Genomic DNA, 17,865 nt, shown 5'->3' on the forward strand with positions numbered 1-17,865 from the left:
ACAGAACCATAGACCTTGGCTATCTTCTGAACCAGGCCCCCTTGCACTGTGAGTCTGACTGATGTGCTAGGGCTGAGGCTCCCTCTCGCCCCTCCACCCACCCCCATAGGAACTGCTGTCACTGTCCCCCCCAACCCCTCCTATCTTGAAAATCTAGAACCAGGGTCTCCCTCATGCCACAGAGTTGGCCTGGCTCTTTCTTCCCCCATTCTTTGTTCTTTATTTCTTCAGCAATGTTTGCTGAATGTAAGATGCTGCTGTCTTCTTTTTCTTATAGGCCAGCAGCCATGTGAGTGTGGTGGACAGAGAGATCACAGTGATGGACCTGCGATAACACACATCTTTCATAGACAAGGATTTATCAACAGAAAATGTACAGATCCTGTTGTCTCTTTCCCTTCACAAGAATCCTTTCTCCTAGCACTAATTAAAAATAGACTCCAAGAGAAAAAAAATCAGATTACAGCTACATTATACTAAATTTTGTTTTATATGATAATGTATATAATTTAATATATTACTTATGAGCTTTTTTTAAATTTTAACAAAATACATGTATCCCTCTACTTTTGTAGTTTCACAACACAAAGGGGCTCCCAGCATGGATTTATTTTGTAAACCAGCCCTGTAATCACTGACCATAGTAGGCTGTGTGTTAGCAAACTGCCTCTGTTTTTAAAAGCAGGCTTCTGTGTTTGCATCTTTTTTTTTTTTTTTTAACATGGTGCTTGTAAGGGATTCCGGTGCAACTGGACTTCCGGTATTACTGCAGCCCCATGGATGGAGTGGCCATGAGGCGTCTGCTAGGGATGCAGCGTGTCTGCCAGAATTTCATGTTTACAGTCGCCTTAAAAGCCCAATCTCTCTGATCGTAGTACTGCACTGAAAGAAATGTTAAAAAAACTTCCATTTTAAATGGGTCTATGATTTTCTGGAATCTTTCTTTAAGTGATTAGGGATCATTTACAGTAATTCTTTTTAAGCAATCTGTGGCAGTAATTAAAATAAGCTGTCCTTCCCTCTGGTTTAGTAGAATAAGTTCAAATTAAGAGCTCTCAAGCGATGATTTTAGAAAGAGTGGGGGTAGACCACCTGAGAAGATCCAGGAGGAGCGGCAGGCAGCCCCCCCCCCCCCCCCCACATCGGCTGCTAAGATAGAATTTATGCCACTGCTCTGGCTGTAACCTTGTACGTAACCAAAAGGAATAGTAGCAGATCACATCAGCGTCATTCAGCTGATGTTAAAAAAAATAAAATAATAACACTTGTGTACAGAAAATGTTTGTTTAATTTAGGTGTGTCAGCAATGAGAATGGTCCCAACTCAAATTAAACCCAATTTCAATTATGATAAACATGATTTTGTTTTGTTTTAACAAGTGCAAAAATAGCAAGCTCTTGTTAGAACAAAATTAAGCAACTCCACTCTCCTTTATAGGGAGACATTTTCTGTGTTTATATTTCTTTTTCTAGTATAGCTGAGAGAGCAGATTTGAGATTTTCAGCCCTCGAGTGAGAGTAATTTTCAAAGGCATTTTCTCAGTTGCTTTACCCAGGGGAAGGGTGGGTTTTAAAAACTGCTTGCTCAACTTGCAGATGTACATGTAAGTTTATGTCCTGTACCCACAATGTACAGAGGCATTACCGAGAGCGGAGTCAAGGGGAGGGCTTTGCACGTAATGCGCATACTTTTGCAGGAGCAAATGTGGGTTCATTTTCAAAAGGAAGATGTACGCGTGTAACTCTTGCATGTGATGTGGGCTGTTACAAACTTACCCCCTCCATAAGTGCGGGATGTACACACCGAACTTGCAGCCTGTGCAAGCAATTCTCAGTGCAAGTATGGCAGATGTACACTGAAATCAAACCTGAGTAAGCTGTGTCACAAGCCGCCAAATACCGCTGGCATGAATAAAGCAGCTATAATACCCACTCTTTTTTCTGTAGTAATTAAGAAGAGTCAATCTTTTTTTTTTTTTCTTTCTATTGCTAAGCCTTCTTTCCACCTCCTTTAGCCACGCCCAGTAATACCGTCCAGTTTGTAGGGCATGCTTGCTGTTTGTTATTTAGGCTCTGTCCTTGGGGTGGCCACCTCTGGTCCTTGAGAGCCACAAACCGGCCAGGTTTTCAGGATATCCACAAAGAATATGCATGAGATAGATCTGCATCCAATGGAGGCCCTGCATGCAAATCTCTCTCATGCATATTCATTGTGGCTCTCCTGAGAACCAGGCCTGCTTGTGTAAGGATGGTAGTTGGCCTCCCCTGCTGTAGCCTATCACTGCCTTAGGGCAGCTAGGGAGTGCAACATAAGGGACATGACCTTTTTAGAAGTGAGTTTATAATAAGCAGAAAGGGGCATGCTCTCTCCAGCCCCCCCCAGAGAATATGTTTAACTAATAAAAACCATAGGTGAAGCAAGAAGAAATTGTCCTTGGGAGTGAGACTTGGAAATGTTTTGAGCGTTGCTGTGACACTGAAAAACAGAAAGTTGTCAAACACGCATTGGGAATGAGAGGGTTGGGTTCTGCATTTAGATTTAAATTTAAAAAAAAAAGAGATCAGAGTGTGCAAGCCTGCCAAGTTTTTCCTGCTATTGTCTTCAGGTTGCACGACTGCAGTGCACAAGACTGAACAGTCTGACATTGTGATTATGTAACTTGGGTTGCTGCTGCTCTCATGGTGCGGGCTGAGGAGATGACAGGTTGCCTTTAAAGTGCCTCATTAGTGATAGGATTCTCTGTGGAGGAAAACCGCAGCCGGCGGGCACCCCGTCTTGGTGGTACAGCGGTGGCACGTGTTGTTCAGGAAGCGTTTGCTCTGTAGCCAGTGTCATCGGACAGTAGCATGATCTTTAATGATGTAATGCAGTTCTGTCCTCGGCCATAAGCACACCCTCAGCTTTATCAGAAACAGTGCCCAATGTGCTTTTAACTTGTGTACTAGGAATATATGAAATACACAGAGCAACCCCACACAACCAGTGAAAGTCCCTCTTTTCTGCAGACAGTTACTTCATGACAGGATGGGCACTTTAAGAGCCACGCTAGTGATTATAGGTTTCAGCTCTAGGAGGATTTTTCTTGCCAGATTTGTTATAGAGAGGAAGGGATACTTCTAAGCCTGAGGGCATTGTGTGAGATGGAATTTTTTTTTTTTTTATTTTAAACATTGTTAGCCGGAAAATACTATCAACCTCCTGATTGCTGGCACTGAAATCCCTGGTTCCAATTCGTGTCTTGTCTCACAGCCGCCCTAGAGATGGAAAAAATCTTTTGGGAGGGCTTTCTAACAGTTTCCTGAGCAACAGTGAGTAGGAGGTTGGCAGCCCTTCTGAAATTAGAATAATGTGCAGCCTTGGGGCTGAAGCGGTAGTGCTGGCGTTTAACTCTGTTGTCCAGCAGGACTTGGGGACACCTTTGGAGGCAATGGGTTTAGGCCCGGGGAGGGCGGGAAGACGGCACAAGGCTGAGGGCATCCTCTGAGACTTGACTCCAGCCCTTGGCCCCCACAAGGTTTCTGATGCCCTAAGCTTGCCCTATGGAGATGGATGTGAAGGGAGGAGGGGGGAGATCCATATACACATAAAGAGAAGAAAAATCAGGACTAAAAAGGAAATCTTACAAATGTGCTTTTCTTGTTCATTCTTCTAATCTTAAGAAACAAGGAGTTTTGCAGTGTCAGCGAGACAGCTATTCCCTGTACTTACCAGGATCAGTCCAGACGGTGGGTTATGTCCCCCGTCCAGCAGATGGAGTCAGAACAAAGCTTTGGAGGGCGCTAGCACATAAACCAGTGCACCCTCGGAGAAGCCTCAGTATCTTTCTGACTCCAGCAGATAGGAGTAGGGGAGCCTGAGCTCCCCTTAGGAGTGTGTAGAGTTTTTTTCTGCTCTCTTGCTCTCCTTCTATTCTCTGATTACTCTTTGTCTCTCTGGGCATGGATCAAGTTTGTTAAAAAAAAACCCAACAAAGTTTCACAGGGCTTAATAGCCTATGGACAGGTACTTCCCTCCCTGAGCTTGCAAGCAGTTCTGTGGTTTGGGGCTAGCCTGTCTCTCCCTTCTCTCCTCAGCATGGTCTGCGGGGTAAGTTTTGGTTGTTTTTTGGTTGCAGATTCTAGCTGCTCTGGACTTCTTCAGGGGTGACTGCTGCAGTGTTCAGCCCCCCCCCCCCCCCCGCCGTGTCCCGACCCGCGGTCCCGGGACTCGCATTCCTCGGGGCTGCCCGCTGCTTAGAGCACTTTTGCTCAGCTCAGGGTTGAAGTTGCAGCGGACGTGTCATTTTCCCGCTGCCGCAGCTCAGGTTCCCTCACTGCACCCTCCCCCCCCCTTACACTCTCTCTCCATAGCGTGGATGCCGCACTCGCAGTGCTGTTCGGCATGTGAGGAGCCAGGATCCCGGCTCTCCCGCGAGGGGGTGTGCACGAGGTGCCTCCCTGGTGGGGAGGGCACCTCGCAGCCAGCAGGACGGCCTTCTTTGCGTGATCGAGCGAGCCTACACATTTCGGGGTCGGCCCCGTTCCCGTCTATGGCGGGAATGGTGGCCATTTTGGATTCAGAGCTGATGTTGCCAGCACCGGAGAGGGAGGAATTGGACGACGAATTTCCCTACCAGCCACCGGCTCTTACTCCGGTTTAGCCTCTGGACCCTGTGGGTCAGCCCGGGTCTCGTCCTACACTGCCACCCCCGGGACCTACTCCTTTCTCTACAGACTTCATACTTTTGATGCATAATGAATATATGGGTTGAGAAAGCAACAAGGAAGGCTGTCTAACAATGCCATGGAGGCAACAGAATGAGAATTAGAAGCCAAGATGTCAAATTTTGATCCTTTATTGGAAACTTGGAATCTTAAAACCGCCATGGTACACATGGGCCAGCTCCCTGACCCCGCGACAGGCCCCTCCACCCGCCAAGGCCCCCAGGACGATGGATTTCCCTGGGGGGGGGCCCTCAGGGAATTCACAGGGGCCCTCACGGGTGCGGCTGGCGTTGCCCCCGGTAGAGGGTGTTTCCTCAGCCCTGGACCCTATGCCTGTTGATCCATTGACTGGAACGGATGACCTGCTGCTCGCTGCCCAGCTAGAATGCGACAATCCCAGGGTACTGCGGATTTTCCAGTGGGAGGAGCTGGATAATCTTATTCCACATATTCTGCAGGAACTTGATCTTGACGCTCCCCAGGATCCGGGACCCTCCACCTCGCAAAAGAAGGGGGATCCAGTGCTAGTGGGCCTCCGACCTCTGGCGAGGGCCTTTCCTACACATCCCATTTTCATGCAATTGTTAGCTAGGGAATGAGATGCGCCCGAATCATCCCTTAGGGTCAGCAGGGCAACAGAGAAGCTCTATCCTCTTCCCGAGGACTTCCTGGATCTTCTCAAGGTCCCGAAGATAGACTCCGCGGTGACGGCAGTCACAAAACGTATGACGAGTCCGGTCACTGGAGGAATGGCCCTGCGGGATCTTCAGGACCGCAAGCTGGAGGTGCACCTCAAGAAGGTCTTCGAGGTCTCCGCCCTCAGGGTCCGAGCGGCCATCTGTAGTTCCCTTGCTCAAAGGGCAGGTCTCCGCTGGGGGCAGCAACTTTTGACCTCTCAGACCTTGCTGCCGGAGGAAGCCACTCAGGCGGATCACCTGGAGGCGGTCATTGCCTACGGCGCAGATGCCTTGTATGACCTCCTACGAGTGCTGGCAAGGGCAAGGGTATCTGTGATCTTGGCTCATCGCCTCCTGTGGCTGCGTAATTGGTCAACGGACTCGTCTTCCAAGGCATGTCTGGGCTTCCTGCCGTTTAAGGGGAAGTTCCTCTTTGGGGAGGATTTAGATCAGATCAGCAAGCTCCTTGGCGAGAATGCGGTACACAGTCTATCTGAAGACCAACCCAGATCTGCTAGATCCTTTAATTCCTCCAGAAGTCGGTTCCGGACACAGCGTCGCTCCCATACCGCCAGGCAGCCGACACTGAGGGCTCCCTCCTACAGGTCTCAGTCGTGGATGTGCTCCTTTTGCAGCCGCAGACCAACCAGGGACGGGGGGACCCAGGGAACCTCCGCCAAGCCTGCTCAATGATGCCAGGCTGATCCACTTCTCGAACCCCAGGATTGAGGGACACATCTCGCTCTTTTACGAGGAATGGGTCCACATCACCTCGGATCAGTGGATCTTAGACATCCTGAGGCGTGGCTACGCATTGGAATTTGTAAGGCCTCCCAGAAACAGGTTTCTCTTCTCTCCATGCGGAACCCCACACAAGCAACTGGCGGTCCGCCAGACGCTTGACAGGCTGTTGACCATAGGGGCTATTGTCTCAGTACCCCCTGGGGAGGTGGGTCTTGGGCACTATTCCATCTACTTTGTAGTCCCCAAAGAGGACGGTTCATTCCGGCCGATACTGGATCTCAAGATGGTCAACAAGTCCCTCAAGGTGCTCCACTTTCGGATGGAAACACTACGGTCGGTAATAGCGACAGTCCACAAAGGAGAATTCCTGGCCTCGCTGGACTTGACGGAGGCTTACCTTCACATCCCCATCCTCAAAGCGCATCAGCGCTATCTCCGTTTCAAGAACCTGGGTCAGCACTTCCAATTCCAAGCCCTGCCTTTCGGTCTCGCAACCGCACCCCGAACATTCTCAAAGGTGATGGTGGTGGTGGCGGCAGCCCTCAGACGGGAAGGAATCCTGGTGCACCCATACCTCGACGAGTGGCTCATCCGAGCCAAAACATTGGCGCAGGGGAACGCGGCGGTCCAGCGGGTGATCCACCTCCTGCAGTCCCTCGGATGGGTCATCAATTTCGCCAAAAGCAGTCTCCTGCCGACTCAGTCCTTGGATTTCCTGGGGGCACGCTTCGACACAGCCAGAGGCGAGGTCTCCCTGCGTCCGGATTGGGTGACTTCACTCCAAGAACAGGTGCATTGCTTCTCTGCTCTCCCCGAGCCCACGGCCTGGGACTACCTACAGCTACTGGGATCAATGGCATCCACCATCGACCTCGTACCTTGGGCCTTTGCACACCTGCGCCCCTTGCAAAGGGCACTTCTCTCTCGTTGGAAACCGGTGTTTCAGGATTACCAGCTTGTCCTCCCGATTCCCCAGTTCGCCAGGGACAGCTTCGGGTGGTGGCTAGAACCACTGCACCTGGCGCGGGGCATGCCTCTCGAGGTGCCAGAGTGGGTGGTGGTCACCACGGATGCCAGTCTGACCGGCTGAGGGGCAGTCTGTCAGACGAAATCGGTTCAAGGTCAGTGGACGAAGTCCCAAGCCACGTGGCCTATCAATCGCCTAGAGACGAGGGCAGTTCGCCTGGCACTGGAACACTTTCTCCCTCTCGTACGACATCGGGCGGTCAGGATCCTTTCGGACAATGCCACCACCGTAGCATATATTTAGAGCCGGTAAACGACGCCGGTCCACCAGGCGTCGCGCGACAAAGGTGCTTTCCCCTTTGTGCGCCCCTTCGTGCTAATCTTTGTGATTCCTGTAAAATAATTTTATTTATGTTTTCTTTGTTAATTAACCTTTATTAATGTTGTTTAGCTTTTTCCTTTGTTAACAATTGTTTTTTCGTTATAGATGTTCAATGTATTAGACTAAGGAATCATATTTCCTGCTTATTCTGTTTCATTGTAAACCGGTTTGATTTGCATTTTATGCAAGAAATTCGGTATATAAAAATTAAAAATAAATAAATAAATATCAACCGTCAAGGGGGCATGAGAAGTCGACACGTCTCTCTGGAAACGGACCTACTGATGGCTTGGGCGGAGATTCATCTCACTCATCTTGCAGCCTTCCATATTGCAGGTGTGGACAATATCCAAGCAGATTTTCTGAGTTGCCAACGGTTGGATCCCAGGGAGTGGGAGCTTTCTGAGGACGCGATGCAACTACTCGTCCGCCGCTGGGGTACACCGCGTCTAGACCTCATGGCCACCTCGAACAACGCCAAAGCACCTCGCTTCTTCAGTCGCAGAAGGGATTATGGCGCAGAAGGAGTAGACACGCTGGTTCTCCCTTGGCCTCGGGACCTTCTACTCTACGTGTTCCCTCCGTGGCCACTGGTGGGCAAGGTCCTTCGATGAGTAGAGGTTCACCAGGGACCGGTGATTCTGGTGGCGCCAGAATGGCCACGCCGACCGTGGTTCGCAGACCTGATCAACCTGTCGGTGGACGGTCCGCTACGCCTGGGGCTCTTACCGCGTCTCCTGCATCAAGGTCCAGTATTTTTCGACCAGACAGAATGCTTCTGTCTTGTGGCATGGCTTTTGAAAGGAGGAGGCGACGGGAGTACCCGGATGCTGTAGTCATGACCCTGCTAAAGGCCAGGAAGATGTCAACGTCTGTTGCTTATGTGAGAGTCTGGAAGGTCTTCGAGGTCTGGTGCTGCTCTCATTCCACATGTCCGAGATCGGCTTCTGTTCCTCAGATTCTGGAGTTCCTCCAGGACGGCGTGGACAAAGGTCTTGCTTACAATTCCCTGCGTGTTCAGATCTCGGCCCTAGGGTCCTTGGTCGGTTTGCAGGACCGTTTGCCCTTGTCTTCTCATCCTGACATAGCTCGTTTCCTTCGAGGAGTGAAGCACCTGCAGCCTCCAAGCCAGCCGCCTTGTCCTTCCTGGAGCCTCAACCAAGTCCTTCACTCCCTGATCCGACCTCCCTTCGAACCCCTGCGCTCCTCCACCCTTAAAGATCTCACGCTCAAGACGGTTTTCCTGGTGGCCATTTCCTCTGCCCGTCGGGTTTCAGAGCTGCAAGCACTGTCATGCAGGGAGCCCTATCTTCGTCTCACGGACTCCGGCGTGACCTTGCGCACAGTTCCTTCCTTCCTGCCCAAGGTGGTTTTGGCCTTTCATTTGGACCAGACAGTGGAATTGCCCTCCTTCACTACGGAGGACTCCAGAGATCTTCGCAAATTGGATGTCAAGCGCACATTGATTTGCTACCTTGAAGTCACCAATGAATTTCGTCTCTCCGATCTAAAGCGACAAAGACAACCATCGCTCGCTGGCTCAAGGAAGCGATTGTAGCAGCTTATATAGGGGTGGGCAAATAGCCCCCTCTGGGACTGAAGGCCCATTGTCTCTGTTCTCAGGTGGGGTCCTGGGCGGAATGCCACTCTGTCTCCGCTCAGGAAATTTGTCGTGCAGCGACTTGGAAATCGCTACATACATTTGCTAGGCACTATCGTCTACACTTACAGTTGCCGGTTTCTGGTCACTTTGGCGATAGTCATTCGAGCAGGGCTTTTAGGGGCCCCACCCTCTGTAGGGAAGCTTGGGGACATCCCACCGTCTGGACTGATCCTGGTATGTACGGGGAAAAGAAAATTATTCCTTACCTGCTAATTTTCATTCCTGTAGTACCATGGATCAGTCCAGACGCCCTCCCTCAGGTATCTGGTTTTTTGGGGGTTTTACTGCTCGATGGCCCTTATTCTTGGGTTTCTCTGTCTTCATTCTTCCTCTGTTAACTACTAGGTTATGGGGTGGTGTTTCTGAGTTCTCTTTGCAAGTTTCACTGTTGACACCAGCCTTGCATGTTGTATTTCAGGTTAATCTTTTTATTCATGTTTGTTTATGATGCATAACTTGATCCATCCTTGGCTTCCTAAGGCTTTGATATTCTTGAGACTGAGGCTTCTCTGAGGGTACACTGGTTTATGTGCTAGTGCCCTCCGAAGCTTTGTTTCGACTCCATCTGCTGGATGGGGGACATAACCCACGGTCTGGACTGATCCATGGTACTACAGGAACGAAAATTAGCAGGTAAGGAATAATTTTCTTTTCAGTCACCTTTCTGTTTTTTACTGACTTGGCAGTTTGTTCGTGCTCTTTTAGGCCTCCACCTCAGTCAAACCTGGGGCAGGGATCAGGCATCATGAGCCTTCATTGGCATCTTCCTTGGAACGTATGCTATAATTCATATCCCTTCAGCCATGACCACGATGTCCCCTGCGAGAGGTGCTGTGAATACTGCCTCCTTAGACCCTGATGGACAGGGGGTTACTGCAGAGGATGTGTCCTCTGCTCATAGAGGAGTACTGCAGTATTATTATCAGCCTGTATGTAGGAATAGCTACTGTCCACTAATCCGTGGAAGGATAAAAGAACAGGCCACAGCCAGCATAAATTGATTGCACGTCCATGTACAGGCCTGTTGCCTCCCTTCATGGACATAGCAGATTTTGATTTGCCTTCTGTGTCCATTGGGGGCCCTTAAGACATCCAGAATGGGTGTCCTAGATCACATGAATGCCTCGGAAAGGTTGAACCCTTCCATGTCTATTTTTGACTGCTTAAGACATCCAAAATGGGTGTCCTAGATCACATGAATGCCTCAGAAAGGTTGAACCCTTCCATGTCTATTTTTGACTGCTTAAGATGTCCAGAATGGGTGCATAGATGCATGGATGCCTCCAAAAGTCAGGACGCACGGACACATGGGCGACTTTGGGCGTGTGTTGTGAACCCTTTACAGAAGCCCATAATGGACTCCCAAGTCTTGTTTACCTGTTCTTGTATTGGCACTGGGTTTTCTCATGTTTCGTTTGTCTGAGCAATTGCTCTCCTTTACCTGGCATTCCTTATTCTTGCTTTTATATGCAAGAGAAAGGCCAACAGGACAAAACTGGGCAGAAAATCCATTGGATTTAATCTGAATCACACAAAAACTTTCCCGATAAGTTTGCCATCAATAGCGCCCCCACATTAATGCCAAGGAGAGGGTAGGCGCTAAATTTTACACACAAAAAAAGCTTGTAATGGAAGTACTACTTTTGGGTGTGTGTTACTGGATCAGGGGTACTAGCTAATCTAGTCATTAATATGCAATTTACATGCAATGGGTGCTATTATGTACATGCTGGTTAGCATGCGTGTTATGGATGCGCTAATGCATGTATTGTATAGGATGTCCATCTAGTGCATCTAAAACATGAATCCAAACTGCATAGAATGGCGTGCTGGCTGGAGCTCCTCCTATTGTATCGGCCTGAAAGTGGGCTCCATGAAGATTCCTCTTATGGGTCACAGGCCATTAATCTTTGGGTCTGAGCAGTGAAAGGCTGGCTGCTCTGTTCGTCATGCTGAGCATTACTTAACTCCCCTCTGCCTTGTTATGCTGGTATGCCATTCATTAGAGCTTATCAACAGTCCTTGTACCTCTGAGAACCTTTCCTTCAATCTGCAAAATTTACCCTATATTTTCAAAAAGTAATGCATTAAAAATTACCTACATTTCCTTTGCTACCTTGTCATTTCAAAATGTCTCTTTCTCATCTTATAATTTATATTGTTGACATTTGTTTCTGCACATTCAAGTGGACCAACAGAGCAACCTCACAGCTTCCACAAACTGGGAGGATATGCCCTTCTGTGTAGCTTGGTGATAGCAGAGCACTATATAATTAAACTTGATCAGTGCACACAGCTTGACAGGATTTACATCACATGACTGCAAAGTCCTGCTCTGAAGGACTTACAGGCTTTACTTGTAGCATAGGGAGACCAAGTGACTTGTTCACAGTTACATAGTGAAGAATGGAAGTGGGATTTCCATCTGGAGCTCTAGGGTTTTGCAGCTCTGTGCTGAACCTGCTGGGTTATGGTTGCTCTCCAAGCTGGTCTTAAATCATTCTGACTGCGGTGTCTGTACCAGGTGATGATTACTTTTCTTCATTAGGCTAAACACTTTGGGGCAGATTTTAAAAAAGTACATGCGCCTGGCGCAAACAAGAGTACGCCGGATTTTAATAGATACGCGCATAGCCACCTGTATCTTTTAAAATCCGGGGTCGGCGCATGCAAGGCTGCGCAAAATCGGCAGCCTGTGCGCACCGAGCCCCGCAGCCTGCCTCTGTTCCCTCTGAGGCCGCTCCAAAATCAGAGCAGCCTCGGAGGGAACTTTCTTTCTGGTGCCCCCCACCTTCCCCTATGTAAACCCCCCCCCCCCCCCCAGCCTTATCTAAACCCCCTCCCCCCTACTTTTATTATAAAAGTTACGCCTGCCCCGGCCAGCTGCCGGCGCGCGATTCCCCAGCCCGGGAGCAGTTTCGGAGGCCTTGGCCACGCCCCCCTGGAAACATAGGCTCAGTGCGTGCAGGGGATGGAAAGGGCAGCTTTTCGAGGGTTACGCGCGTATCCCTTTGAAAATCTGCCCCTTTGTGCTGTTGTTGATTGCATGACCTGCTCCCACCCTAGATAAACCTGAATATCAGTTTACTTGCTCATACTTCTAGCTTAGTTGTAGTGAGAATAAAAAGCATTGCAAGCTTTAGTTTAAATGAACAAAATGTCATAAAAATAAATTTAATATTTAAATAGTGTTCATTTATTCTATTGATATAAATAGAAATGTACGGTATCCTTCTTCGTATTATTTTGCAGTGCTTGACTGGCATATCTATGAGTATTTGACTCTACTCTGATATTTGGTGTCAGCTCTCACCTGGTTCGGATCCCACTCTGATATTTGTTTTGAAGCGTTCAAATGTGCTTGGATTGGTTGGGAGTTTTGGCAGCGTTGAAGCTAATGCTGACATGGGACCCTTTGCTTATGTATTCGGTGACAAAAATTCTGCAACAGGCAAATCTAAAAAGATTTGAGTGCAGCCCCCAAATCATCTGGATTTATGTGAATTGATTGTAGTTTGTGCCAGTTTCATTCTGATTAACCAAAGCCCTTGTGCTAGGCGGTAGAACTCAAGAGCTGTGATGAGTTTAGCTCTCTCTTTTTAAAAATATTTTTGGTTAAATATAGAGGACAAGACCCAAAATACAGAGCCTAAATAAAAGCTTCACAAAGATGTAATGCCGAGAGTCACTAGAGGGCACTGTTGCTGAAGTACACATCCTTTCAGCTCTAGCCACTGTACTAGAGGCACTGGTCAGCATTTTAACACCAAGGAGCTATGGTGAAAATGACTTCTGTAATGGAACTGGTTATGAGTTCAAGGGGACTTTTTAAAATATTAAAAAAAAAACCCTTCTTATAATGTGTTAGGGTCCCTACTCACAAGAGCTTACCATCAATCTGAAAACTGACTCAAATCATTTGCTAGCCGCTGTTGAAAGAAAAGTTGTTGTTGGACAAGGGTGAGTCAAAGGGAGGGTTTTAAGGCCAGAGTTCCCAAAATGTGGCATAGGTGAGGACCCGAAACAAAGCTCTGCCACCGAACAAACAGATACATTTTAAAAGGAGCGCGTGTGCACCTATAAACCCACGTATTGGGCATGCCACCACAAAATATGCTTAATTTGAGAGGGGGGGGGGGGATCTGGCTATCCTTACATCTCCCACTGTAAGAGGGGTTATTTTTTTTGGGGGGGGGGGGCAAGATAAATAGGAAAGTCCAGAAAATGTTTTTTCCCCCCCAGGAAACAGTTAAAATCAACAAAGCTGTGATCAGGGAGAGCCTGTATTTAAGATATGAAAGCAAACTTATAGGGTCATTTTTCATTATGGTGTCTTTGCATGTGGAAAATGCCTTATCGCATGCCCATTTTTAGGCTGGGGGAGGGACTGAGAGTGAAACTGGGGTGGCACCATAGTAAGCAGCTATTTATGCTACTATTTGAGGCCCATCTAGTAACTCGAGGTGAGGTTTAGGGACCACTTTTACATGCAGAGTGAGACGTACGAACAGAACAGTGCATTCTTGTGAAGATTTGATGTCCTTCAGAGTGAGGAAACTCACACAACGATGAGATTTGTACAATGTTCTCTCAACCTAGCTTGATGTTACACACCCCCCCCCCCCCCGTGGTCTGTTAGAAAGGTGGGGGCTGTAGGCAGGATTTGGATATAACCAGAGAGAGAGCATGATGTGCCAACTTTAAGCACTGCTTTAATGTAACTCTCCAAACTCTATTAACTAATCTGAAGCAGGCCTTTTAATGCAGCCGACCAGCCTTGGGCTATATCAGCCGCCTGTGAGAGCACCGCTGGTTGTGTTCCACCTCACATGGGATCCCTCAGAAGTTCAGCTGGCCTGCTTTGTGTCAGTGGACGCCCTCACCATCCCAGAGCTGAGTGGCAGGCCTGTGAGCATTGGTGCTTTCCCTGGATCTGTGTTTCCTTATTAGGATGTTGGACAGAGAGACTGAGGGGGTTCGAGCTGACTCTTGAGTTCAGTTGGTGCGCAGGAGTTTTAAACAAATCTAGCAAAAGTCGGCTCAGGAAGTGATGTTGCCAATTCCAAGACTCCATTTAAACTTTTTCCAAATAAATCATATGCAGACTACATTACTGTTGTAGTAAGCGTGTGTGTACTCAGCCACTTGATTTCCAAGTCCCTATAGATATTAGTTTAAGACTTTTCATAGGATTCATTTTGCACTTTGGAGCAACAAACTTTGCCCTTGTTGTGTTAAATCTTACTAAATCTTCTTCATTTTCCCATCCTGCCTTCTTAAAAAATTCTCGTAATGTGTTTTGGGTGTGTACCTTGCAATGTGGCTGTGGCAGTCTCTTGTTTCTTCAGCTGCTTCCTAGTTTGCGTGTGTCAGACTGTCATTGGTGGAGGATTTGTTTGTGTGAGTCAAAAGGCATGGACAGGGAGTGAGGAGGGATGGATTTTGATAATGACCAGGACAGCTGCACCTTAATGTATTTTAGTCCAGAATGGTGGCTTTAGCTAAAGGAGCTTGTTTAAAAAAAAAAAAAAAGTAAAACATTCTTACCTTGAAAAGAAACTAGAAATCAAAATGAAAAAAGGTAGAGTGTGATTGTTTTTGTGCTTCGACCACTAAATTAAGTATTTTAAATTTGCAAACATTAATAACATTTGGAGAATCTGCTCAACATAGCAGCCCTGAAAAGTTGTTGTGGTAAAAGGCTTAGTAGTATTGTTATTATTTAATATGATTATTAGAGTTCAATAGCTCTATATACCCTGACAAGGAGAAAGTGACTTAAAAGTGTAACTTTTTTCTGTAATTTTCGGGGAGCTGTGTGTTTGGTGCATTCGTTTTCGTGTCACTCTTTTCAGCCCCAGCAGCATGCTTGTATTCCTTGGGCAGCCCCACCCAAAGTTCATCTCTCCCGGGAGGAAAAATGGAACCAAGAAACCCTCCCAAAATGTTTTTTTCTTTGAAGGGCATATAGCACTATATGCCCCCAGGGACCATTTCATTTTAGTTCACATCTGCTCAGCTAGGAGTTGCTGGGAGTTTAGCCAGACCACTCCACTTGGCAGCTTTCATTCCTCGGTATCCAAGACCATGCTAGATTCCTGTTTATTATGTAGATCTCACTGTCAGGGTCCATAATTCCGCCCAAATTAATTTTCATGGTTCCATTGTGGTCGAAGCGCCAGAAAGAAAAGGCAGATGCTTGCTGGAAGGGAGGCAAGTCATGTTGGAGATAAGGCTGAAACCCGTATCTCTGTGCACCACAGAGCTGTCACTGGTGCTGGCAACATTCGTCAAGTTGTATGAGGCAGCTACTCAGAATTTTATCCAGGTATCAACATAAAACAAATCTTCAGGTCCACTGCACTAGAAAAAAAAATCTACATTAATGATAGCAGCAAACCCTTGAGAGTTTAAAACAGTACTAAGCTAAATTAATTTCGAAAAACCTCAAGCAGTGAGGAAGCCAATTGTGAGTTCAAATAAAAAAAAACAAGACCCATACAATCTTGGCTCCTTCATTTTCAGTTTTTATTTTCTTTTTCCCAGAAATTTATTAGTGTTTATTATACCAAACAAATATGAGAGAAAGTGGCATGTGGTCAGGGCTTTCAAGAGATACAGTGAATCCCCAGCCTTAATTGACTTCATTGTATTATTTTTATTTTTACCTGCAGGGCCGCAGTGAACCCCATTCCACTGCAGCCCAAAGAGAGTCACAGCAGTGCTGTTATGGACCCTTCACACCATGGCCTGGAGAGGGAGAGGCCCTGACAATCTATTTGTGTGAGGGAGTGAGAGCCCATGTATGTGTGTGTGAAAGAGAGAGAGGGTGTATATGAGAGCCTGTGTGTGTGTATGTGATAAGAGGGAGTATGTGTGAGAGAGCATGGATGTGAGAGAAAGGGAATGTATGAGAGAATGAATGTGTGTGTGAGGGAGAGAGAAAGCCTGTGTGTGTGAGAGCATGGGTGTGTATGAGGGAGTGTGTGAGAGAATGAACATGTGTATATTGTGTGTGTATGTGAATGAGGGTGTATGAGAGCTTGTGTGTGTGAGGGAGAGAGAGAGGGTGTGTGCATGTGAGAGAGAGGGACTGTGTGAGAGCATGGACTTGTGTATGAGAGGGTGTGTGTGAGAAAATTAACATGTGTAAATGTGTGTGTATGAGAGAGAGAGAGAGGGCAAAGTTTGTGCAACGATCCCCTTCCCCTTCCATGTTTCAGCTGTTTTGAAATCTTTATTGGTGTTTTGTGAAATTTTTGGATCAGATATTTTTAAATATTCTAATATGAGTGAGAGTGTGTGTGTGTGTGTGTGTGTGTGTGTGTAGATAACAGAGAGGGAGCATGTGTGTATATGAGCATGAGTGAGAGTATAAGTGTTAAAGTCTGTATATGAGAAAAAAAAAATTTGTGTACCCCTCACCACCCCACTGATTCACAATAATCTCAATGTGAGTGTGAATCAAAAGTTCCCAGATATGGAGAGAAGGGGATTATTTTTTCCTTATTAGTTTTAATTATTGGGTGTTATTTGTTGTGAAATACTTTATTGGTGTTTGGGAAATTGAAAAAAATTGTTATGAGTTTAAATATTGGATATTGTATTTAACTGTTTGAAATATTTGTTCTTTTAATTAATGTGGTTTCACTATTATTGATAATTGTATTCCTTAACTTTATTGTTTGATGTTTTATGAGGAAGGTAATGATTCTGTTTTTCCATTGATGCACTGAATAGTTGCGGTTTCCAGTTCAGTTTTTGTCTGCAGATTTGTTTTCACTTTATGCTCTCTTTATTCTTGTTGTGCTTACCGGCCGCGGGAGACCGCAACCAGCAGCCCTACCTTCGGCCCCGGGAGCATGGCCTCCCATGTCGTCCTCTGCGCATACTCCCGGCCCGACCAGGCCTGCGCGCCTGCCTCAATGCCGGTGTCCTTCTGGCCCTCACAGACGCGTGCGCGATCCGCCCCACCTTTTAAAGGGCCAGAGTTGGGAAAACTCCAGTGGGCCGCTGATGACATCAGGGCTTGGGGCCTATTTAACCTGGCCCAGACCATGGGACCTCGCCTCGGCAACAGGTGTCTCTCTGGAGTGTTGGCTGTGTGCTCCTGCATTCCTGATTCCTGCTCCTGCGTTCCTGATTCCTCCTCCTGGTTCCTGTGTTCCGGTTCTCTGCTCCTGGCTTCCATTCCCTCCTTGCCCTCTCGGACTGATCTCCTGGCTCTGACCCTTGCTTGGCCCTTCTCCATCTCCGAAAGAATAGGACCAGTCATGTACCGGTTACGACTACCATTCTCCTTAAGAGTACATAATTCTTTCCACGTTTCCCTGTTGAAACCTCTGATTTGTCATGGCCCCACAAAAAACCTTGAAACACAGAACCTGTCCTCCGAGGATGATCAAGTCTACCAGGTGAAGGAAGTCCTGGACGTCCAGCAGTCTAAGGGGGAAGTGGGAATATCTACTCCTGGGAGGGGTTCGGTCTGGAGGAAAACTCCTGGAAGCCGGCTTCTAATATTCTAGATAAAAGTCTCCTCAAACAATTTCACTTGGCTCACCCCAAGAAGACAAGACCCCCTGGAAGGGGGCGTAGAGGAGGGGTGTACTGTTGTGCTTACCGGGAGACCGCAGCCAGCAGCCCTACCTCCGGCCCCAGAGGCGGGAAAACTCCAGCAGGCTGCTGATGACATCAGGGCTTGGGGCCTATTTATACTGGCCCAGCCCATGG

The 17,865-nt window shown here is 47.5% G+C and overlaps 1 protein-coding gene across 4 annotated transcripts in view; it reads left to right on the forward strand.

The window, feature by feature from the left end:
* STAMBP (STAM binding protein) overlaps positions 1-1,274 on the forward strand; it is a 73,664-nt gene extending 72,390 nt beyond the window's left edge. For all 4 annotated transcript variants that reach the window (XM_029604145.1, XM_029604147.1, XM_029604144.1 and 1 more), the window contains exon 11: positions 278-1,274. In XM_029604145.1, coding sequence (XP_029460005.1) covers positions 278-334 — 57 coding nt within the window. In that variant the 3' untranslated portion in view covers positions 335-1,274. The remainder of the gene's footprint in view (positions 1-277) is intronic.
* Positions 1,275-17,865: the final 16,591 nt, after the last annotated feature.

The sequence above is a fragment of the Rhinatrema bivittatum genome, chromosome 5, assembly GCF_901001135.1.
Source record: "Rhinatrema bivittatum chromosome 5, aRhiBiv1.1, whole genome shotgun sequence".
In the NCBI taxonomy this organism is placed as follows: domain Eukaryota; kingdom Metazoa; phylum Chordata; class Amphibia; order Gymnophiona; family Rhinatrematidae; genus Rhinatrema; species Rhinatrema bivittatum.